The sequence below is a fragment of the Carcharhinus amblyrhynchos genome, unplaced genomic scaffold (genome assembly GCF_965287045.1).
Source record: "Carcharhinus amblyrhynchos unplaced genomic scaffold, sCarAmb.v2.hapA chromosome_291, whole genome shotgun sequence".
In the NCBI taxonomy this organism is placed as follows: Eukaryota; Metazoa; Chordata; class Chondrichthyes; order Carcharhiniformes; family Carcharhinidae; genus Carcharhinus; species Carcharhinus amblyrhynchos.
This window is the reverse complement of record NW_027650031.1, coordinates 168,615-193,538: the sequence shown is the minus strand read 5'-3', so window position 1 is coordinate 193,538 and position 24,924 is coordinate 168,615. Positions and strand designations below refer to the sequence as shown.

The 24,924-nt window shown below is 48.7% G+C and overlaps 1 protein-coding gene across 1 annotated transcript; it reads right to left on the bottom strand.

The window, feature by feature from the left end:
* Positions 1 to 250: 250 nt before the first annotated feature.
* Positions 251 to 23,440, bottom strand: LOC145339029 (transient receptor potential cation channel subfamily V member 1-like; the record flags this gene model as incomplete). The annotated part of the gene is made up of 11 exons (XM_080183454.1): positions 23,306 to 23,440; positions 20,734 to 21,188; positions 19,658 to 19,753; positions 17,875 to 17,967; positions 15,159 to 15,245; positions 12,891 to 12,941; positions 11,092 to 11,225; positions 9,432 to 9,611; positions 8,563 to 8,706; positions 5,441 to 5,730; positions 251 to 427 (listed from the first exon to the last, which is right to left on the bottom strand). Coding segments are annotated over exons 1-11 (1,842 nt in total), but the record flags the coding sequence as incomplete, so codon positions are not given.
* Between the last annotated feature and the right edge of the window lie 1,484 nt (positions 23,441 to 24,924).

The following is a 24,924-nucleotide window of genomic DNA, read 5'->3' as shown; positions in this document are numbered from 1 at the left end:
AGGGGTGGAGTGGGGGGAGGGTAGGGGTGGAGTGGGGGAAGAGTTGGGGTGGAGTGGGGGGAGGGTTGGGGCGGAGTGAGGGGAGGGTAGGGGTGGAGTGGGGGTAGGGTAGGGGTGGAGTGGGGGTAGGGTAGGGGTGGAGTGGGGCAGAGTAGGGCAGAGTGGGGTGCGGTTGATGAGGCAGTGGGACAGTTTGAGGGTTTCTTGCTGCCGTTCTCTCGCTGAGCTCTCTCTGGCAGGGGAAACGCACCGTGTTCCTGCTGCTGTACACAACAGTCTGAAGCACCGAGTTCTCCTCAATGGTATCGACCCCAGACAGATCGTACAGTGAACAAGACACAGGTCCGTACTCCCACTCAGTGAACTTTCTCGAAAGGTGCTTGTACTTCTTCTGTTTCATCTCCCTTCCCAGAATGTGTTTGAATATCTGCAGGGAGATGAGAAATATTTAGTATCCAGGTAAATATTCCACAGAAACCCCAGGGTGCTCCGTCTGGGACTCTCTGTAAGAGAGAGTGGGAATAACAGCTACACGATGCCAACTCCCAGTGAGGGAAGGCGATTCTGCTGTTTGATTGGACCGTGGGCAATCTGTCTCTCAGCTCCTGCTTTTGCTCAGATTCTGTAATAACCCCAAAATTCTCCTGATATAAAAACAGAAAATGCTGCAAAAACTCACTGGTTATGGCTGCATCTGTGGACAGAGAAACATCCATATGACCCAACTACACACCTGGAGTCATGTGGCAGCATGGCGGCCCTGTGGTTTAGTGCTGCTGCCTCACAGCGACAGGGACCAGGTTCGATTCCCGGCTTGGGTCACTGTCCGTATGGAGTCTGCACATTCTCCCCATGTCTGTGTGGGTTTTCTCCGGGTCCTCCGGTTTCCTCCCACAGTCTGAAAGATGTGTGGGTTAGATTGACCCTTAGTGTCAGGGGATTAGTGAGGTAAATATGTGGAGTTACAGGGGTAGGGACTGGGTGGGATTGTGGTCAGTGCAGACTCGATGGGCTGAATGGCCTCCTGCACTGTAGGATTGTATGCGATGATTCTATTTCCTCTCTGCGCAGACACTGCCAATCTGCTGAGTTTATCCAGGATTTCCTGCTTTTGTTTCAGATTTCCAGCATTTTGTTTTTACTAACATTCTGTTGGTTGAAATTTTCAATCCATTCCCAGCCTCAACAGCATTCCAGACTTTCCCTCCCCTTTGTGTGAGGAATTTCTCCCTCGTCTCACTCCGGAATAACCTGGCTCTCACTTTAATGAGCATTGGCCGTGCTAAATTCTCCCTCAGTGAAACCCAAACAGGCGCCGGATGGCGGCAACTAGGAGATTTTCACAGTAACTTCATTGCAGCGTTAATATAAGCCTTACTTGTGGCACTGATAAATAAACTTTGCTTGACTTTTAACATTCTGCCCCTTTGTTTACACACATTCGCACACGGTTTATGAATAAGCGATGTCTCTATTCAGACAGAGACGGAGAGAATTTCTTTCCTGTTGTTACTCTGTGGAATTCTCTTCCCCGAGAGCGAGGGGAGGGTCACAGCTGAGTTACACAGATACTGATCGATAAGGGGGTCGAGGGTTATGGGGGAAAGGAAGGAAATGTTGCTGAGGCTGTGACTGGAATTTAACCGTCCTGCCCACCCCAGGCTAACCGTTCCACAGCTGTGGGTGTGCCGGTGAAATTCCAGCCCCCAACTAGGTCGCCCAGGGTCTGGAGCAGCTGAAAGGGCCGAATGGCCTATTCCTGTTCCAAAGTCCTACATTCCTGCGTTGTTTTGGATTCCCCCACCGGAGGGACAGAAACTAACCCATAAAACAGGCAGGGTTGGATCAACTAGGATGTAAAAATCTGAAACCTTTCCCTGCCTCCACCAGCCGTCCCTTCCAGTTTCACCTTGGGTGGGACATTGGGGTACAGTGGGGTACAGTGGGGGGCGGTGGGGAGTGTGGGTAAGGGGTTGGTGGTGGGGGGGGTTGGTGAACAGACACCCGACCTGCTCCCAGGACGTGGGTTCCAACCTAAAACTAACCAGGCTGCGTACCGCAGACTGAACCACGTTTCAAATGTAACCCCGGCTGTGCCAGGTGATCAGGACCAGAGGCTAAGGGATGGGGTGAGGTGCTGGATCCACGTGCTTCACCAACACCCACTGCTGGACACCCACACACTCCCCCAGTCTCCACCCAGTCCTTCTGATCCCAGCAGGATTTCTCATCTCTCTCCCAATGTCTGCGGTCCTTCCCTCTCCTGCAACTCCCCAATACCAGCCTGGTAGCAGAGACACCACCCCCCCCCCAATCCCCCATTCCCTCCTCAACCCCATCCCCCAATCCCCCATCTCCTCTCCCAAACCCTCCTCCAGCCTCCTCCGCAATCCCCTCTCCCAGTCCCCTCCTCAATCCCCTCCCTCAATCGCCAATCCCTTCCCAATCCCCTCCCCCAATCTCCTCCTCCAACCTCCTCCCCAACTCCCTCCCCCAACCTCCTCCCCAACCCCTTCCCCCAACCCCCCTCCCCCCTCCCCCAACCCCCTCCCCCTCCCCTCCCCCCTCCCCAACCCCCTGCCCCAACCCCCTCCCCCAACCCCCTCCCCCCTCCCCCTCCCCCAACCCCCTGCCCCAACCCCCTCCCCCCCAACCCCCTCCCCCCCTCCCCCTCCCCCCCCCTCCCCCCCCCCTCCCCCAACCCCCTGCCCCCTCCCCCTCCCCCCTCCCCCAACCCCCTCCCCCTCCCCTCCCCCCTCCCCTCCCCCCTCCCCCAACCCCCTCCCCAACCCCCTTCCCCCAATCCCCTCCCCCTCCCCCTCCCCCCTCCCCCTCCCCAGCAGCCTCTCAATCTGGATGTGATTGAAGATATGAAAAGCAGGAACACAATCTTGTCATTAAATCCACAAGGCCAGAGAGAATCTGAAAAATTTTTGTTTCTCCCTGACGTAGGGAACCGTTCACTGATTAGTTAAATAAGAATAGATGAACAGGAATCATTACAGAAACACTATTTATCAGATTTAACACCTTAATCCCACCCTACCTCCACCTCCAATCATTACTCAATCCTGTTTCTCCTGATCTATCCGACCAAAATCTCCAAACATCTTAAACGCCTCAATTAGAAACATATTAACATAGAAACATAGGAGCAGGAGGCCATTCGGCCCTCCGAGCCTGCTCTGCCATTCATTACGATCATGGCTGATCATCCAACTCAATAGCCTAATCCTGCTTCCTCCCCATAACCTTTGATCCCATTCACCCCACGTACTATATCCAGCCACCTCTTGAATACATTCAATGTTTTGGCATCAACTATTTCCTGTGGGAATGAATTCCACAGGCTCACCACTCTCTGGGTGAAGAAATGTCTCCTCACCTCCGTCCTAAGTGTCTACCCTGAATCCTCAGACTGTGACCCCTGGCTCTGGACTCCCCACCATCAGGGATATTCTCCCTGTATCGACCCTCTGAACGGTGCCTGGGAATTAGATCCCTGTTTTTTTTTTATTCTGATGGGAATACAAGTTTATATAACCTGTCCTCTTAATTTAACCCTTTTACCCCGAGTATCTTTCTGATATCTCTTGCTGGACCAGACCAATATATTCTTCCAGGGGCAGAGTGCCAGAATGGAACATTGTTCGACCCGTTCTGTGTCAGGAGCTACACCAGGCCTCTAGTGTTCTCCTTGTAAGATGCAGCTACAGGACAGGCTGCCTCTCCCACAATAACACTGACATTTCAGTCCAAAACCTTGGAATCGGAACACAGGAAAGGACAGGAAGGCGAGGGGAACGGGAGGAACACAGGGGAGAAGATCAGGAAACAACAGGAAAACTCAAGAGAAGATCAGGAAACTTGGAAATAACAGGAAAAACTCAGGGGATTGTGAGGGAAACCACAGGAAAATGTGGGAGAAGATCAAGAAACTAAAAGAACGGGAAATTCAGGGCAAGATGAGGAAACTTGGGAAAAGACACGAATGACTGGGAAAACACAAAAAATCTCTATGGAGGAAAGGACATTTCCAGGAAATTCCTCTAGTTCTGACCTTCTCAAAGTACCTGCGACCACAGTAACTGACTATAAAAAGGGCAGGGTCCAAATGGCCTGTTTTTCAGATCCGCAATGTCCCCCATTCTCAGGAACATGTCTTGGATTTACCCAATGTTGGACGGGGGTAAACACAGTAAGGAGTCTCACAACACCAGGTTAAAGACCAACAGGTTTATTTGGTAGCAAAATCCACCAGCTTTCGGAGCTCTGACCCTTTGTCAGGCGAGTGGGGAGTTCTGATCACAAACAAAAATTGTGTAAATTGAGTTTATGTCTTTATATGCCCTGTTTGTGAACAGAATTCCCATTTACCTGGCGAAGGGGCAGCAAGCGCTCCAAAAGCAAGTGGTGTTTGCTCCCAAACAAACCTGTTGGACTTTAACCCGTGTTGTGAGACTTCTTACTGTGTTTACCCCAGTCCAACACTGGCACCTCCACATAGAAATTTGTGAGGAGCAGGATTATTTTGTAATATACTGGATAAAAGCAAATTACTGCGGATGCTGGAATCTGAAACCAAAAGAGAAAACGCTGGAAAATCTCAACAGGTCTGGCAGCATCTGGAAGGAGAGAGAAGAGCTGACGTTTCGAGTCCAGACGACTCTTTTGTCAAAACTAAAAGACATAGAAGGTGGGAGATATTTACACTGTAGGGTGAGGGGATGGAAGATGAGACATTGCCACAAAACCAAGGGAAAGGCTGCTAATGGCAGCCCATAGAGAGAATAGAAGGTGTGAATGGCCAAACGGCAGAGAAGCTGAATTCAGAGGGTAAACTGTGACCAATCAAGATGTGAGGGGGAGATGGGTGGGAGGAAGATAAAATTGGGAAAAAGCAGCGGAAGGGGAAGCAAAAGGGGGAGAAAAGATAAGGAACGGGGCGATAAAGAGGGAAAGAGTGGGAGGCAAAGAAAAATAAAGAAAAATAATAAAGGAATAAAAAGTGGAGAACAGTTAAAAACGAAATAAAATGGAAGGATTATTTAGTCGTGTGAGGGATGGGTGTGTAATGATGCTGTTCCTGAACTGGCACTCAGGGAATTATAATTTAGTCAAATTTGAGATCAAACCCCACCCCCGACCCCGGCGTTAGACTGGGGTAAACACAGTAAGGAGTCTCACAACACCAGGTTAAAGACCAACAGGTTTATTTAATAGCTTGTGAGTTTACTATCACACAAACTGGTTGGACTTTAACCTGGTGTTGTGAGACTCCTCACTCTGTCTGTGACTCCAGACCCACATCAGCGGGGTTGAGCCTGGATTGGGCACTCGACTGTACGGTGATCTGATCCCACCTCCACTTCCTCAAAGGTAATTATAGATGCCAACTTCTGCCAGTGATACCCCCTCACCCGAAGGAGAGCCAACGTACCCCGATCTTGCCAGTGTGGGCGGCCAGGCGCAGTGGGGTCAGACCCTCCTGGTTGGTGATTGTCTCCAGGTTGACGCTGGGATCCATGTCTGTGCTCTTCATCAGGATAAAGTCATACATCTCCGTCAAAAAGCTCCGAGAATCCATTGTGTCGTAAGCGATGGACACCAGCGCGTGTAACACCGTGTTCCCCGCCCGGTCCTGTGCCCGTGGGTCAGCGCCATGGTCCATCAGGAAGGTCACAATGTCCAGCTGGTTGGTGCAGGCGGCCAGGCTGAGCGGGAACCCCCCTGCGCCCCGGTGTTTGGGGGTGAGGGTTGAGGGTGGGTGGGGGAGGGGATTGAATAGCACAACATCATAAATTTAGTCACTGTCAACACGTCCGGTTGACATTAACTCTCTGTACCCCCTCCCCCACCCCCTCACCCCTCCCTCCACCCCCTCCCCCCATCCCTTCACCCCACCCCCCTCACCCCACCCCATCACCCCCACTCCCTCACCTCCACCCCCTACAGTGACAGAGTCATAGAGTCAGAGAGGTTTACAGCAACAAAACAGGCCCTTCGGCCCAACTTGGCCCAGTGTTTACCGGTTTACAGCAACAAAACAGGCCCTTCGGCCCAACTTGGCCCAGTGTTTACCATTAGGCTGGTCCCAATTTCCTATATTTAGCCCATATCCCTCTATACCCACCTTACCCATGTAACTATCTCAATGTTTTTTAACAGATAAAATTGTACCCGCCTCTACTACTGCCTCTGGCAGCTCGTTCCAGACACTCACCACCCTCTGTGTGAAAAAATTGCGCTCTGGACACTTTTGTATCTCTTCCCTCTCACCTTAAACCTATTCCCTCTAGTTTTAGACCCCCCCTACCTTTGTAAAAAAAGTTTATTTATTAGTCACAAGCAGGTTTACATTCACACCGTAATGAAGTTACTGTGAAAATTCCCTACTCACCACACTCCAGCACCTGTTCTTTATTATCTACCTTATCGATGCTCCTCTATCTTATAGACCTCTTATAGGATCACCTCTAAGCCTCCTCTGCTCTAGGGAAAAAAGTCCTGGTATATCCAGCCTATCCTTATAATCAATCAGTCAAGTCCTGGTAGCATCCTAGTAAATCTTTCCTGCGCTCTTTCTAGTTTAATAATATCCTTTCTATAATAGGGGGATCTGAACTATACATTATTCCAAGTGTGGCCTTACCAATGTCTTGTACAACTTCAACAAGACGTCCCAACTCCTGTATTTAATGTTCTGACAAATGAAACCAAGTATGCTAAGTGCCTTCTTCACCACTCTGTCCACCTGTGACTCTACTTTCAAGGAGCTATGAACCTGTACTCCCAGATCTCTTTGTTCTGTGACTCTCGCCAGTGCCCTGCCATTAACTGACTAAGTCCTGCCCTGGTTCAATCTACCAAAATGCATCACCTCGCATTTATCTAAATTAAACCCCATTTGCCATTCGTCAGCCCACTGGCCCAATTGATCAAGATCCTGTTGTAATTGGAGATAACTTTCTTCACAGTCCACAATGCCGCTAATCTTGGTGTCATCTGCAAACCATGCCTCCTAAATTCTCATCCAAATCATTAATATAAATTCATAGATTCATAGAATCCTAAATTCTCATCCAAATCATTAATATAAATGGCAAGTAATAGTGGATCCAGCACCGATCCCTGAGGCACACCGCTGGTTACCGCCTCCAGTTTAAAAAACAACCCTCTACAACCACCCTCTGTCTTGTCAACAAGACAATTTTGTGTCCAATTAGATACCTCACCCTGGATCTCATGATGTCAATTCACCAGCTGGAGTCTAACCAAGCACAGAGACGGGTGAAAACTCTGTCTTTCTAGTCTCTGTTACTTGAAGCATTTTCCCGGTGAGGCACAGGGAGGGAGCAATGTCAATTGAAAGCTACTCTTGATTTTCGATGAGTTGTGAGGGGCTCTCCCTTCTCCCAGTTCCCAATCGTGCAGTCAGCTGCACAAAGGGGAGTTAATGTGACAAAGCTTCACCACAGTGTCCATTTATCCGTTTCTCACCCGTCTGTCCATTGTCACTTCACCAGTTTTGTTTACCTGTTCAGATATCTGTTGTCGACAGCAGCCTTGCTGGGGATCTGCTCCAGTGTCTGTGTGTGTATCGATCTACCTCTGGATATCTGTCTGTGCTGAGCATTTATTGTCCAACTGTAATTGTCCTTGAAAAGGTGGTGGTGAGCTGCTGTGTGTTGGTCTTTGTATGTTAGTCTGTGTTTGTATGTGTGTCCATGTGTCTGTGTGCACATCTGTCTCTATCTATTGGTGTGTGTGTGTCTCTGTGTGTGCATGTGTGTGTTCTGTTGTCTGTCTGTGTCTATGTGTGTGCATTTATCTGTGTCTGTCCATCTGTGTGTCTATATGTGTGCGTGTGTGCCTGGGTCTATCTCTGTCTGTCTACTGGTGTGTGTGTGTGTATGTGTATGTGTCTCTGTGTACGTACATGTGTGTGTGTATCTCTGTCTGTTCACCAATGTGTATGTCTGTGTGTGTGTGTGTGTGTGTGTGTGTATCTCTGTCTGTTCACCAATGTGTATGTCTGTGTGTGTGTGTGTGTGTGTGTGTGTGTGTGTGTGTGTGTGTGTGTATATGTGCATGTGTGTGTGTATCTCTGTCTGTCTACTGGTGTGTGTGTGTGTGTATGTCTGTGTGTGTGTGTATGTGTGTGTATGTCTGTGTGTGCGTGTCTGTGTGTGTATGTCTGTGTGTGTGTATGTCTGTGTGTGTGTCTGTGTGTCTGTGTGTGTGTGTGTGTCTGTGTGTGTGTCTGTGTGTATGTCTGTGTGTCTGTGTGTGTGTGTGTGTCTGTGTGTGTGTGTCTGTGTGTGTGTGTGCCTGTGTGTCTGTGTGTGTGTGTGTGTGTCTGTATGTCTGTGTGTGTGTGTGTGTGTGTGTGTCTGTCTGTGTGTGTGTGTCTGTGTGTGTGTGTGCCTGTGTGTCTGTGTGTGTGTGTGTGTCTGTATGTCTGTGTGTGTGTGTGTGCGTGCGTGTGTTTATCTGTTGTCTGTCTCTGTCCATCAGGCTGTGTGTTTGTTGCAGTTTCTGATGTTACTGTTTTAAACTCACCGAAGTAGAAGGAGCACTGTTTGTGTTTCTTGTTGCGGAAGAAGCTGCCTTTGGCCATGGCATCAACAGCAGCACCGTTTTCCACCAGGAGTTTGACCAGGTCACACCGCCTTCTCTCCACAGCGATATGAAGACTCGTCTGCCCTGGAAACAGGGGCACAGCACGGATTACACTGAATCCTACATAGACTACATGTGTGGGGTGGGTGGGTGTGTGAGTGTTTGTGTGCATGTGACTGTGTGTGTGTGTAAGTGTGTGTGTTGTGAGTGTGTGTGGGAGTGCAAGGGAGTGTGTGTGTGTATGTGTGTGTGAGAGTGTGAGTGTTGGAGTGTGCGTGTGTGTGTGAGTGGGTGTGTGTGTGTAGTGTGTGCGCGTGAGTGTGTGTGTTTGTGAATTTGTGTGTGTCTGTGTGTGCATGTGAGTGTGTATGGGAGTGGGAGTGTGTGTGTGTGTTGTGAGTGTTGTGGGGGAATGTAAGAATGTGTGTGAATGTATGTGTGTATGTGTGGGAGTGTGTGTGTGTATGAGGGTCAGTGTGTGAGTATGTATGTGTTTGTATGCATGTATGTGTGTGAGTGTACATATGAGTGTGCGTGTGTGTGTGTTTGTGAGTGTGTTTGTCTGTGTGTGTGTGTGGGAGTGTGTGAGGGTGTGTGTGTGTGGGAGTGTGTGAGGGTGTGTATGTGTGTGTGTGTGAGGGAGTGTGTGAGGGTGTGTGTGTGTGTGTGTGTGAGGGTGTGTGTGTGTGGGAGTGTGTGAGGGTGTGTGTGTGTGTGTGTGTGTGTGTGGGAGTGTGTGTGTGTGTGTGTGTATGTGTGTATTCCTCTCAGAAAGCGATGAAAAGGAACGATCCCGCACACTTTCTCACCTCTGTAGATCTTGTCGGTGTACGCCGCGTTGATGAAGGCTTTCAGGTCTCCTGTCTTCTCTGAAAAGGAAACTAACTTCTTGACAATTTCCACCATCTTATTATCTTGAGCTAGTTCCTCAGGTTTGTTGGTTATTTTTAGCAGGGCTTTCATCAGACAGGTTTGGCCAGTGTTTGGATCTGTGGTGTGAGAAAGTGTTGGAGTGAGGGAAGATCCATATACCCTGTCCAACCAGCATCCGTCCGATCCCAATCCCAGAGATAACACCCTGCTAATGAACTGAGATACTTCCCAACAGCAAAGTGCCTGAGCACTCAGTCACAGGCACACCTGGGCAGATCACAAAGACATCCTTTGAACCTCTTTTATATCATCCGTCCCAGATACCAACCCTACTGTCCCCATCTGGCTTTCCGGAGTCCAGCTGCCTGGATTCAATCATTTTTCTCACAAATATTCCAGCAGTGGCTGCAAAACTGCATCGATAATCCAACGTTGCCCACCCCTGCAAACACAAACGTGACAGAAAGTTCCCCAAAACCTCATCTCAGTTGATAGTCTCAATAATTTCATGTTTCAAAGTTTGAAACAAGGTTAATGAGTTGACGGCAGAAATCATTGTGAATGAGTATGATTTGGTGACCGTTACAGAGACCTGGTGGCAGGGTGGTCACGATTGGGAGTGAAATATCCAGGGGATTCAGACTGTTTGGAGGGACAGACAGGGAGGTAAGGGCGGTGGTGTAGCTCTGATATTTAAGGATGATATCAGGATGGTAGTGAGAGATGGTATTGGTTCTATAGAAAAAAAAGGTTGAATCCATTAGGATGGAAATTAGAAATAGAAAGGAGAAGAAGTCACTGATAGGCGCAGTCGATAGACCACCAAATAATGACATCACGGTGGGGTGAGAAATAAACAAAGAAATAACTGATGCGTGTAAAACTGGTACAGCAATTATCATGGGGAATTTTAATCTACATATCAAATCAGGTTGGCCAGGCAGCCTTGAAGGGTAGTTATAGAATGTATCCGCGATAGCTTCCCTGAACAGTATATAATGCAACTGACTAGGGAGCAAGCTATCCTAGATCTGGTCCTTTGTAATGAGACAGGAATAATTAGATTCTGGGTGAAGAATTTCCTCCATAACTCAGTCCTAAATCTGCTCCCACTTATTTTGAGGCTATGCCCCCAGTTCTAGTTTCACCCGCCAGTGGAAACAACCTCTCTGCTTCTATCTGATCTATTCCCTTCATAATATGATATGTTTCTATAAGATCCCCTCTTCATACTGAACCCCAATGAGTATAGCCCCAGTCTACTCAGTCTCTCCTCATAAGCCAATCCTCTCAACTCCAGAATCAACCTAGTGAGTCTCCTCTGCACAAACCTGTACACAGTAACTCCAGGTGTGGTCTCACCAGCACCTTACACAGCTGCAACATAACCTCCCTGGGGCACACCCGAGTCACTGATCCCCAACCAGAAGGACACCCATTTACCCCCACTCTTTGCTTTCTGTCAGCTTGTTTGGAGTTTGTACAATTAGCGAGTCACCGCACTTCAATAAAAATCAGCAAATGTAGAGTTTTGAAGAAGTTTCTGAGAGACGGGATTTGGATGTTTTAAAACCACAACTTCTCTATCATCTTTACCTTTTAACTTTTGGTGAGAGAGACAACCATTCGACTCCTCAATCTTTTGAAGTAGAGTGTCGATGGTGTGTAGATCTCCTTCGAATATGGCATCAAATAGCTGAATCCTGTATGCTTTGTAGTCGTGCTGATACCTTGACAGGAGAAGACAAGTTCAGTTTTCTATCAATGTCTTAGTATTTTTGTTATTTGCTAACTGCCCCCTCCCCCATCAACCGCCTGACCCCTTCCAGCAATCACTCCGAGCATCATTGTTTCGCACATCAGTAAGGCGTGGGTTCTGGTTGTATCACAGCTTGGTCTGGGCTCCTGCTCTGTCCACCACCGCTAGAAACTACGAAAGGTCGTGAATGTAGCCCAGTCCATCACACAAACCAGCCTCCCATCCATTGACTCTGTCTACACTTCCCGTTGCCTTGGAAAAGCAGCCAGCATAATCAAGGACCCCACGCACCCCGGACATTCTCTCTCCCACCTTCTTCCCTTGGGAAAAAGATACAAAAGTCTGAGGTCACATACCAACCAACTCAAGAACAGCTTCTTCCCTGCTGCTGTCAGACTTTTGAATGGACCTACCTCGCATTAAGTTGATCTTTCTCTACACCCTCGCTATGACTGTCACACTACATTCTCCACTCTCTCCTTTCCTTCTCTACGTACAATGTGTTTTGTCTGTATAGCGCACAAGAAACAATACTTTTCACTGTATACTAATACATCTGACAATAATAAATCAAATCAAATCAAGCCCCAGCTCAGAATATCGAATACTCGGATGGTGATGGTGACGGTGGTGATACCAGGCTGGCAGCCCCCAGTTTGTGTGTTCAAGAAAAGTGCTGGAAAAACCCAGCGGGTCTGGCAGCATCTGTGGAGAGAGGAACAAGAGTTAACATTTTGAGTCCAATGTCACTCTCCTTCAGAACTTTCTCCTTTGGTTTCAGATCTCCAGGATCCACAGCATTTTGCTTTCTTGGGTTCTTCCCAACTGCGCTGGAGGCTCCTGGGAATATAACTACAAGGATTGCCGGGTGGTTGTAAGATCCTGTCAGAGTAAATGCCAGCAAGAAAGTATTGTCGATTGTGGGAAAATCCTACCTGGTTCACTAGTGTCTTTTAGGGAAGGAAATCTGCCGTCCTTACCCGGTCTGGCCTACATGTGACTCCAGAGCCACGGCAGTGTGGTTGACTCTCAAATGCCCTCTGAAATGAAGGGCAGTTAGGGACGGGCAGTAACTGCTGGCCCAGCCTGAGATGCCCAGGTCCCATAAAAATGAATTGAAAAGGAAATTCTCCCACAGTGAACTCCTGATACTCCGAGGACAAAGTATTTACCCTAAATAGAGAAGAAACAATAGCCCCCCCCAGAGGTTTGAACACGTAGCTCAAGCGGATACTCTTGGGGTCACTACTGAGGGAGTGCTGCCTTGTCAGAGGTGCCGGCTTCCAGATGCGATATTAAACCAAAGTCCTGTCTGGTTCTCTCAGTTGGCGACAGTTGCTATTGGAAGAGGATCAGGGCAGTTCTCCTCAGTGCCCTGGCCAACATTTCTCTGATCTTTAATCACATGCCTTCCTGTGGGACCTTGCCATATGTAAGTTGAAGTCCCAAGTTTCTCTGTTACAATAGTGACTATTCTTCGAGAGTGTTTATTTGGTTTAAAACACTTTGGGTTGTGAAAGGCGACATGGAAATGCAGTTCCTTTCTTTCATTCCATTCTGGTCCTCCCTCCTGAGAAATATGAGGGCCCAGGATGTTTACCATCACTGCCAACAGAGGAAGGAGGAAGCTGCTTACCTGGGTCCATCTGTTGTGTTGTCCCGCTTGACAGGAAACCTGGTCTTACAGCTGCTCAGTGAGGGCAACAGGGTGACAAATTAAAAACAAGAGTTTAAATGTTTTTCCACAGACTGATACACAGATTAAAAATCAGACTTGGGGAGACGGTGGAGGGGAGGCAATGTTATTGGATTAGAGATCCAGGCTGATGTCCTGGCGACATCAGCTCAGTGACTATCACTGATTGCTGTGCAGACACATGGATTTGGGCCGGTGTCTGTGGGAGTTTGCGCATTCTCCCCGTGCTTGCGTGGGTTTTCTCCGGGTGCTCCGGTTTCCTCCCATACCCCAAAGATTAGGCTGATTGGAGGTAATAAATTGTCCCTAAATTAGTTTTCCCTCAATGAGGATTGCCATAAAACAATAGATAAGGGTCATGGGTAGAGGGGGGGACTGGTGGTGTTAAAATGGCAGCGCGGGCTCGTTGGGCCGAAGGGCCTGTTTCCCGGGCTGTATTTTTGTTCTTTCTTTTGACATGGGTTCAAATCCCAACATGGTAGCTGGTGGAATATAGTCTCAGTGATAGTCACCAGGACAATGATCACTGATTGCCATAAAAATCTATCTGGTTCACCAGGAAATTTGCTGTCCTTTCCTGGTCTGCCTTACACGTGACTCCAGGCCCATTGTAAATTTTCAGCTCCGTGCCTGCCAGAGGGTGATTTTTTTAAAATTGAAACTATCTACCACGGTGGGATTCAAGCCAGGAATCCCAGAGCATCGCTCCAGGGTTTGTGTTTTACCAGGTGAGTGACCTGTAACACTAGGCCACAGGAGACTCACAGTAATGTGGTTATGACTCTTACCTGCCCTCTGAATTGGCCTGACAAGTCTGTCTGTTCAAGGTGGCAGCGTAAGGATTTGGACTGATGCCCTCTCATCTTTGGGAGTAAGTTTTAAGCAGAAATGTTGCTTATTCAGCAGTGTTTGGCTGTGTTGGAGGGGCAGTAAGTGCGATGCAGAGGGGAGCAGCTCATGGGCAGTGACTGAGTCAGTGGGCAGCACCGTCCAGTCCAGCGACAGCAACTGAATCAGGAAACCAGAACAAATAAGAACAGGAACAGGCCATTCGGCCCCTCGAGACTGCTCTGCCATTCAATAGGGTCGTGGCTGATCCGACATTCCTCCTGTCCACTTTCCCACCCTTTCCCATCGATTCCCTTACTGATTACTATACACAAGGGGCAACCTCTCTTGAGTGAGATTGCAAAATCCTGCCTGAGGCCAATGGGATTTCCATCCTGCCAGCCTTCCCCACCTCATTCCAGCGATAAAACTCTGGCCAAGGACTCTACCCCCACAGCTCCCTGTAGCAAGGAGTTCCAAAAACTCACAACCCTCTGAAAGAAGAAACTCCTCCTTGTCTCAGTCTTAAATTAGCATCCCTTTATTCTGGGACTCTGCCCTCAGGTCCTAGACACTCCCAATGAAGGGAAACATCTTCTCAGCATTTACCCTGTCAAACCCCTTCAGAATCCTGTCTGTTTCAATGAGATCACCTAAATTCTTGGGGGGATGGGTTTAGGGTTAGGGTTCCAGTGTACACGGGGTGATTATGTGATTCCAGTGCGTCCAATATCCCAGACCGAAGAAACTAACAAACAGAATCCAGCAGCTATAATGTACCTCGATATATAACTACAATCATACAGGAGTTCACAGAATCACAGGATACTACAGTGCAGAAGAGACCCTTCGGCCCATCGAGTCTGCACCAGTGCACGAAAGGCCCTGACCTGCCCCCCGAATCCCATTGCCAGCACTTGGCCCATAGCCCTCAATGTGATGGTGGGCCAAGTGCTCATCCGGGTACTTTTTAAAGGATGTGAGGCATCCCACCTCCAACCCCCCCACCCCGCCCCCCTCCCCCGCCCCCCACCCCCCCAGGCAGCACATTCCAGACCCTCACCACCCTCAAATCCTCCCTAAACCTCTCACCCCTCACTTTTAACTCGTGTCCCCTCGTAACTGACCCTTCAACTAAGAGGAATGGCTGCTCCCTGTCCACCCTGTCCGTGCCCCTCAGCATCTTGAACACCTCAGTCAGGTCACCCCCCCCCTCAGTCTTCTCTGCTCCAGAGAAAACAACCCAAGCCTCTCCTACCTCTCCCTCCATAACTTCAATGCTCCATCCCAGGCAGCACCCTGGTGGATCTCCTCTGCACCCCCTCCAGTGCATTCATGTCCTTCCTTACAAATCTTATGTCTTGGAAATGAAACGAGTACCTGTCTGTTCCAGTTGCATTAACTTGCCAGGTGAGTGTGGTACAACTCTCTCTCACCACTTTCACTTCTTCAGAGAGTTTAGCCAAACTATGAAATGAAATGAAACAAGGGGGGATGAGCACAGCTCTGTTTGGTGGTCCCAGCGACAGGGAGTCCTGCCACCGGTACAATCTTCATCATTGTTTATCGACAGTAAACAAGATTTGTTTTTTTTTCATCACAAATGCCTTTTATAGTAAAAATTAACACAGCACAGCAGAATCCATTGGGTATTTTAGTGAAAAATACACCTAGGTTTGGATTAGAATCATAGAGAGGGCGACACGGTGGCACAGTGGTTAGCACTGCTGCCTCGCAGCGCCAGGGACCCGGGTTCAATCCCCAGCTTGGCTCACTGTTTGTGCGGAGTTTGCACGTTCTCCCCGTGTCTGCGTGGGTTTCCTCCAGGCACTTCAGTTTCCTCCTACAATCCGAAAGACGTGCTGGTTAGGTGGATTGGCCATGCTAAATTCTCCCTCAGTGCATCCACACAGGCGCCAGAGTGTGGTGACTAGGGGAGTTTCACAGTAACTTCATTACACTGTTAATGTAAGCCTACTTGTGACACGAATAGATAAACTTTAAAAATCCCTATAGTGCAGAATGAAGCCATTCAGTCCATCGAGCCTGCAACAACAACAATCTCAACTGAGCCCAATCCCTGTAAACCCATGTATTTATCCGAGCTTGTCCTCGTGACACCAAGGGGCAATTCAGCACGGTTAAACCACCTCACCCGCACATCTTCGGACTGTGGGAGGAAACCGGAGCACCCGGAGGAAGCCCACACAGACACGGGGAGAACGTGCAAACCCCACACAGACAGTGATGCCAGACCGGAATTGAACCTGGGTCCCTGGCACCATGGGGCAGCAGTGCTAACAACCATGAGAGATAGGAACATTGAAGATTGGACAGGCCAGGGGGAAAAATACTCTGTGGGATTAGAGGTAGAGAATGAGAGTAGGTGAAGGATTGTAACTGTAGAGATGGGACTAAGAATTCTACCTGGACAGGTGGCTATACTGACATTAGTAACAAATTGTCAGAAAGATTTTCAGTTTCACAAAAACCCAGCTGTTTTAGAATAAAATAGAATAAAACAGCTAGTTTTAGAATAAAATTCCCCAATCCTCTTTGTGCAAATGATGGATAAGTCGGGTCTCTGATAAACAGTAGTCTGTGTGCTGGATCTGAAAGGACCCGACTGCTCAATAATCACCCCTGGATACGTTACATTTTACACCTGATTGAATGACATGAATGAATCGAATCACATACCTCTTCACTACCCTCTGATCCATCTGCTGACTTAAACATCCATCAATGGTATCCTCGCTGTTAAAATACTCACTGTTGCACAGAATGAATTGTTTAAATATTGAATTATTCTCATCCCATTTCACAGAACAGGATGTATAATCCTGTGACAAATCAGATGGCTCTGGCCATTACCTGATAGTGCTTATCAATTGCAGCATCATATTTGGGACTGCGGGATTGGGGACCTTGTGGAAATTGTCAGATAGGGGTAGAGAAAGCAGCTCTGATATCTCCTTTCACAACAGTTACCTTTACATAGTTAAACAAAATCTACAGCAATTAAAACAGGACACAATCTTATTTAGTGGGGGGGGGCAGGTTTGAGGGGCTGAATGGCCCACTGTAGCTCCTGGTGGTCTGGGTGTGGTTCTGGCCCAGTGAGCAGTATCCCTAACGCAAGCTTTCAGCTCCATATCCCACTCCAGGCCTTGAGTACAAAACTCAGAGTTGAGCCTCCAGTGCAGTACTGAGGGAGTGCTGCACTGTCGGGGGCGCCATCTTGTGGGTGAGACCTTAACCTGCTCGGATAAATATAAAATATCCCACGGCATTATTTCAGAGGAGGGCAGGGGTGTTCTCCTAACCAGGCGGCATGGTGGCACAGTGGGTAGCGCTGCTGTCTCTCAGTGCCAGGGACCCAGGTTCGATTCCCGGCTTGGGTCACTGTCTGTGCGGAGTTTGCACGTTCTCCCTGTGTCTGCGTGGGTTTCCTCCGGGTGCTCAGGTTTCCACCCACAGTCCGAAGATGTGTGGGTTAAGTGGATTGGCCATGCTAAGTTGGCACTGAGTGTCAAGGGGATTAGCAGGGTAAATATGCGGAGCAGGGATAGAGCCTAGTTGGGATTGTTGTTGGTGCAGGTTCGATGGGCTGAATGGTCTCGTTCTGCACTGTAGGGATTCTATGACAATATTTATCCCTCAACCATCACCACAAAAGACAGGTAATTGGATCATTGCTGGTTATGGGATTGTACTGTGCACAAATTGGTAGATGTGTTTCCTGACATAACAACAATGGCAGCACTTCAAAAAATACTTAATTGCCTTTAAATTGCTTTGAGATATCCAGGAAAATGCTGTATAAATGTCATTTCATTGCTGCTTTAGTACTTCAGTGAGGCATCTCAGTTAAAAGTCTCTGGTATCTTGTCTGCTTTCTTGCATCTCTGTAAAAACTTGATGTCTGCGTCGATATGCATATCAACACAGGCATCAAGTTTTTACAGAGATGCAAGAAAGCAGACAAGATACCAGACTTTTTATTGTGTTTACCCCAGTCCAACGCCGGCATATCCACAGCATGTCAGTTACTCAGAGTTGGAGAGTGCACACATTGATGTAACAAAGTAAATACCTGATAGTGTTATTTTTATCCATCTGAAACGGAAAACACTCATAAATGCTGTCCTCTGTTAGCGATTCAATCCCTTCAGGATAGTCCTCTGACCTGTAAGTTTGAACGAAAGCCAACAAAGAAATATAAAACAACAACTGCATCCAAGTTACATCTTCAACAGGACAGAACATCCCCAAGTCCCTCATGGGGTGAAATGGACAGACCTGAGGAAGGAGAGATTGGAAGATTCCCAATCAAAAGACGCGTTTGTGAAGAAAGGTTGGAACTGAGGAGCAGGGAGGGTGGAGACTGACATGGACACAGTTCTGGAGGTGTTTGACAGGGTGGAGGCTGAGAGATTGTCCCCACGGATTGGGGTATTTCTAACACAGCCATCACTTCGAACTGAGATGAGGAGAAATTATTTCAGTCAAAGGGTTGTGAATCTTTGGAATTCTCTGGAGATATTCCATTGTTAAGTTGATTGAAGGCTGGGATAGACAGATTTTTGGTCTCTGGGGAAGTTAGGGATTTGGGGAGTGGGCAGGAAGCTGGAATCAAAGACCAACATCAGCCATGATTGTACAGAATGGGGGAGCAGACTCGATGGGCCGAGTAGTGACCACCCACCCTGTCTCTGCTGATATTTCTTATATTCTTGTGAAAGGAATAGGGAGTGGAATCATAGAATCGTATAATCTCTACAGTGCAGAAGGAGGCCATTTGGCCCATTGAGCCTGCACTGACTCTCAAATAGAGTATCTTACCCAGACCCTCTCCCCCACCTTATTCCCGTAACCCCACACATTTATCATGGCGAACCCACATCTTGGGACACTAAGCAGCAATTTAGCATGGCTAATCCACCTAACCTAATCTTTGGAATATATGAAGAAAGCAGAGGAAGCTCACACCCACATGGGTAGAACGTGTAAACTCCACACAGACAGTCACCCGAGGCTGGAATCGAACCCTGGCGCTGTGAGACAGTAATGCTAACCACTGTGTCACCGTGCCGTGGATTTGAGAGTGTGGGTTCTCGATGGCGGAAGGCATGGATAGCAAAGGTGGGGTGATGGGAGGGTGGCTACTCACAAGAGGCTAGAGATTTGATTTGATTTATTATCGTCACGTATTAACATACGGTGAAAAATATTGTTTCTTGCGCGCTATACAGACAAACCATACCATTCATAGAGAAGGAAAGGAGGGGTTGCAGAATGTAGTGTTACAGTCATAGCGAGGGTGTAGAGAAAGATCAACTTAATGTGAGGTAGGTCTATTTAAAAGACTTGACAGCAGCAGGGAAGAAGCTGTTCTTGAGTTGGTTGGTGCGTGACCTCAGACTTTTGTATCTTTTTCCTGATGGAAAAAGGTGGAAGAGAGAATGTCCGGGTTGCGTGGGCGTTCTAATGATGCTGGCTGCTTTTCCAAGGCAGTGGGAAGTGTAGACAGAGTCAGTGGATGGGAGGCTGGTTTGTGTGATGGATTGGGCTACATTCAGGACCTTTTATAGTTCCTTGCGGTCTTGGGCAGAGCAGGAGCCCAGACCAAGCTGTGACGGAGGAACGCAGAGAGTTTTGTAGGCTTTGGGGAGTTTGTAGGATTGGGGGGGAGGTTAGCGAGTTGGGGAGGGGTGAGACTATGGGGGGATTTGAATACAAGGGTGAGAATTTTAATCTTTAATCGCTCGGACATTGGGAGTGAAGAGGGAGAGCTCAGCAAGGGCTGGAGGGTCAGAGAGAAGGGCAGGAGAGGAAGGAGGGAGGCTGAGGAAGGGGATTGGGGAAGAGGCCAATACCTGATTACGGAATTGGTATCGACCCAGAATGTAAACTTTTCACCATTGCTGTTGCCAGTCGAAGGTGCACTAATCCCCTCAGCAGGGCCAGCGGAACTGTTCAAATCAGATTAAAGACAGACATCACAGACCAATTAGTGTTGTAGCACCCAGCAGGGACAGATACACAGCAATGTTCATAAAAATAACCTGCTTTCCTATAGCATCTCAAAACAAATCACAGCCAATCAATTACTTTGATGTATCGTCATCGCTGCAAAGTAGGAAAGGCGGCTGCCAATTTGTGCACAGCAAGATCCCACAGGTGGCAATGTAATAATGACACACTGACGTTGTTTGGGGGATAGATATTGACCAGTACGCAAGAGAAAACGATGTTGACTGGAGCAGGCCTGAAGGGCCCAATGGCCTCCCCGCTCCTTATCTTTTTGTTTCTTTCAACACTCTGGAAGGATAGTTGGAATTTCCACCTAACATCTCAGCTAAGATCCTGAGAGAGATAGTGACAGGGTGGATGTGGGGAAGGTACGTCCTCTTCTGAGTGAGTCTAAAACGAGGGGGTCACTTAAAAATAAGGGGATGTCCATTTAAAACAGAGGTGAGGAGAATGTTTTCACTCAGAGGGTCTTTGGAACTCACTTCCTGAAAAGCCGACGGAAGCAGAATCTGAGGGCAGAGGTGGATAGATTCTCGGTAAGCAAGGAGGTGAAAGGCAGGGTGCAGATTTAAGGTCAGCCATGGTCTTATCGAATGGCGGAGCAAGCTTGTGAGGTTCACCTCGGATAGGGCAGCACCCCCTCGGCACTGCACTGGAGTGTCAGCCTGGAATTTTGTGCTCAAACCTTAGGAGTGGGATTTGAATCCACAACCTTCTGGCCCAGAGGTGGGATTGCTGCCCAGGTATGATTTATCAGCTGTATGGCCCAGGTTGTTCAGGAATGGAGTAATACACACATCAGGGTATTTCAGATTCAAGCTCCAGTTGATGCAGAATTAGACAAACTCTCCAGAGATTGTGGGAATGGGTTCAGCTCAACTCAATTTCCCCGAGGTTAGACTTCCGGCAATTTCCACACTCTGATTTGGCCTGGTTTGGGGTGAAGGCCTGGTTTGGGAATAAAGGCCTGGTTTGGGAGTGAAGGCCTAGTTTAAGAGTGAAGGCCTGGTTTGGGAGTGAAGGCCTGGTTTGGGAGGGAAAGCCTGGTTTGGAAGTGAAGGCCTGGTTTGGGAGTGAAGGCCTGGTTTGGGAGTGAAGGCCTGGTTTGGGGTGAAGGCCTGGTTTGGGAGTGAAGGCCTGGTTTGGAGTGAAGGCCTGGTTTGGGAGTGAAGGCCTGGTTTGGGATGAAGGCCTGGTTTGGGAGTGAAGGCCTGGTTTGGGGTGAAGGCCTGGTTTGGGAGTGAAGGCCTGGTTTGGGTGTGGTTTGTAAGCCTGGAACCGGCTGTAGTTCAGGTTGTCGGTCTGGTCACCCAGCAACAGAACAGTGCTGTTGTTTCTCTGATTCCATATCGATGATGTTACAATGCTGCTGATCTCAGAGTGAGAGGGAGACTCCCAAAGCTGTCAGTATTCAGCTGTGCACCAATGGAAGTTCTCACTTGAATTTCCTTTTTACACAGGTAAGTAAATGATTATTTACTCAAATATAGGCTTTATCAGTGGCTCACAAAAACCTTGGGATTTGTACTTGCAACGACAGAAATGGGATTTCTTTCCAAAAACAATTCCTTCTAAGAACTTTCCCCTCCTTCTCCTGAAGGAGAACAGTCAGGAAGCTTACTGTTACCTTCTGAAAGTACCTTTCCACACAGGGAATCTCAGACAGCGAGTCCGGTCACACTCACTGACACCCATGGATCAGAGGGTAGCGCTTGTCCCCTAGCAACAGGGCATGAGTTTAACTCCTAATCTAGGGACTCGAACACATAATTCAGGTATTAGTGAGGGACTGTGATACACCAGAGGGTCAGTACTGAGGGAGTGCCGCACTGTCAGAGGGTTAGTGCTGAGGGAGTGCCGCACTGTCAGAGGGTCAGTACTGAGGGAGTGCCGCACTGTCAGAGGGTCAGTGCTGAGGGAGTGCCGCACTGTCAGAGGGTCAGTACTGAGGGAGTGCCGCACTGTCAGAGGGTCAGTACTGAGGGAGTGCCGCACTGTCAGAGGGTCAGTGCTGAGGGAGTGCCGCACTGTCAGAGGGTCAGTACTGAGGGAGTGCCGCACTGTCAGAGGGTCAGTACTGAGGGAGTGCCGCACTGTCAGAGGGTTAGTGCTGAGGGAGTGCCGCACTGTCAGAGGGTCAGTGCTGAGGGAGTGCCGCACTGTCAGAGGGTTAGTGCTGAGGGAGTGCCGCACTGTCAGAGGGTCAGTGCTGAGGGAGTGCCGCACTGTCAGAGGGTCAGTGCTGAGGGAGTGCCGCACTGTCAGAGGGTCAGTGCTGAGGGAGTGCCGCACCGTCAGAGGGTCAGTACTGAGGGAGTGCCGCACTGTCAGAGGGTCAGTGCTGAGGGAGTGCCGCACTGTCAGAGGGTCAGTACTGAGGGAGTGCCGCAGTGTCAGAGGGTCAGTACTGAGGGAGTGCCGCACTGTCAGAGGGTCAGTACTGAGGGAGTGCCGCACTGTCAGAGGGTCAGTGCTGAGGGAGTGCTGCAGTGTCAGAGGGTCAGTACTGAGGGAGTGCCGCACTGTCAGAGGGTCAGTGCTGAGGGAGTGCCGCACTGTCAGAGGGTCAGTACTGAGGGAGTGCCGCACTGTCAGAGGGTCAGTACTGAGGGAGTGCCGCACTGTCAGAGGGTCAGTACTGAGGGAGTGCCGCACTGTCAGAGGGCATGTAGGAGAGAAGATTTAGAAAGGTCCATAAGATCATAAGACACAGGAGCAGAATTAGGCCACTCGGCCCATCGAGTCTGCTCCTGCATTCAATCATGGCTGATATATTTCTCATCCCCATTCTCCTGCCTTTTCCCCATAACCCCCGATCCCCTCTATTAATCAGGAACCTATCTATCTCTGTCTTAAAGACACTCAATGACTCGGCCTCCACAGCCTTCTGTGGTAAAGAGTTCCACAGATTCCCCACTCTCTGAAATTCCTCCTCATCTCTGTTTTAAAGGATTGTCCCTTTAGCCTGAGGTTGTGTCCTCTGGTTCTAGTTTTTCCTACTAGTGGAAACATGCTCTCCACGTCCCACTCTATCCAGGCCTCGCAGTATCCTGTAAGTTTCAATAAGATCCGCCCTCATCCTTCTAAACTATATCGAGTACAGACCCAGAGTCCTCATCTGTTCCTCACAGGTCACAAAGGACTTTGTGAAAGAGAGAGATCCTGTGATGGGAAGTGACACAGAATTTCCTGTTGTGACCTGGGTGAATGTTGCAATGTCAGGGTTATTTGGATAGCTGGTTTTTTTTGCCAGCTCCGGCGAGGCAGGAGCCCGGCTGATTACTCCATCCAGTTTGAGCAGCAGATCTTCCTCACGTGATTGGCTACTTGCCCTATTATTGGCTCAGAGGTTGTCAATGGCAGTAATGAGGAGAGTTTACAACAACGGGAGGGAGGGAGTGGGGGGAGGCCGTGCCCACAGAGACCTCACTCATCAGCATGGCTGGAGCTGCAGCACTTCTCAGAAGAACTGAAGGAAGGAGGCTCATTACTGAATAATCCCGCACAATGCCCAGGCTGTTATCGCACTTAATGGTTGTCATCCTGGGCTCTTCCAAACGGTCGCTACCTCCTGCATCCTTACTCAACTGCTCAGAGAGATGAGGGTTCACTTTGTAACTTAGCATCTCGTGCGGATCGCTGGGACAGTGATGCCACTGCCAGACTTTCTACTTTGTTGTACTATCTGGTTGTCATACTTCCTACTGGAATATACCATCTGGCTCACTTGCATGGTGTTTGACTATAGCATAGAGATCTCCAGCTGCGTGCTAAACTCTGTGGCGTGGGTGGTGTTCAATGTCTTGGACAATGCTGTGTTTTTGCAGCTCTTTCACGCCACGTGGCAGGTCACTCTGTGGTTCTCATATATCGTCCTGGACACCAACCTCTGGCTTGTCTACAGCTTTTCAGACCAAAGCAACTGGTTTCTGTATGTGGCCTATGACTACTTCAAGTGGCTCTCCCACGTCCTGTCCGGCTTCTCCACGTGGTCGGCATATTTTAGAGCCAGGAGCAATCTGTGGCTGGTGTACGTTTGGTCAGATTACCTCAAGTGGCAGGCGTACGTCATCAAAGATTACTCCCTCCTACTCAGCTACACCATCTTCAACTACATGGTCTATTTCTCCTACACCATGCTGGACCTGACCATCAGTCTGTCACAGAACTTGCTGGGCCACGCAGAGTGGGTGTCCTACATCATACCGCTCAACGTGGCCTGGGGGTGCATGACCGATATGCAGTACATCATCTGGCTTCTGTACATCATAAAGGACATGGGTATTAACCTGTGGTACTTCACTGAGGAACGCATGCTCTATCTCTCCTACCTTCTGTCAGAATCCATCAGTTGGCAGATGTATGTTTTGCAGGATTACCTGTTGTGGCTGTCGTACATCTTGACCCAATCTAACGCCAGGCTCTGGTACAAGCTGGGGGCCATCGTCCCTTGGCTCTTTTACATTATCTTTGAGTATGTGATATGGTTCTGGTATCTACTCTTCAAGTATCTGCTCTGGTTGACCTACCTGCTGTTTGACTTCACCTTTGGCCAGTCCTGCTTGCTGTTTTACTACATCATGTACCTGCTGTATATTCTGCTGGATTGCATTGCGCACGAGTCACGGTTCCTAGTGAACTACATCATGTGGTTGTCCATCATCTTGTTGGACTGTATCGAGTGGATGACATCGATTGTGCTGCAGATTTGCTGACAGTTTGACTAACCGTTTGATTTCAGATCCTATTTTCCTAATAAAAGAATTGAAATCCCAGTCTCCCGTTTTTTTTACATACTTTTGATGGTTAATTTCACTTAAATTCCCTACAGCAGACCATTCGGCCCATCGGGTCTGCACTGACTCCTGATAGAACATCTTACCCAGGGCCCAACTCTGTAACCCTAAATATTTACTCTAACCCACACATCTTGGGACACTAAGGGGCAACTTAGCAAGGCCAATCCACCTAACCCGCACATCTTCGGACTACGGTGGCACAGGATTAGCGCTGCTGCTCCACAGTGCCAGGGACTGGGGTTCGATTCCTGGCTTGGGTCACTGTCTGTGTGGAGTTTGCACATTCTCCCCGTGTCTGCGTGGGTTTCCTC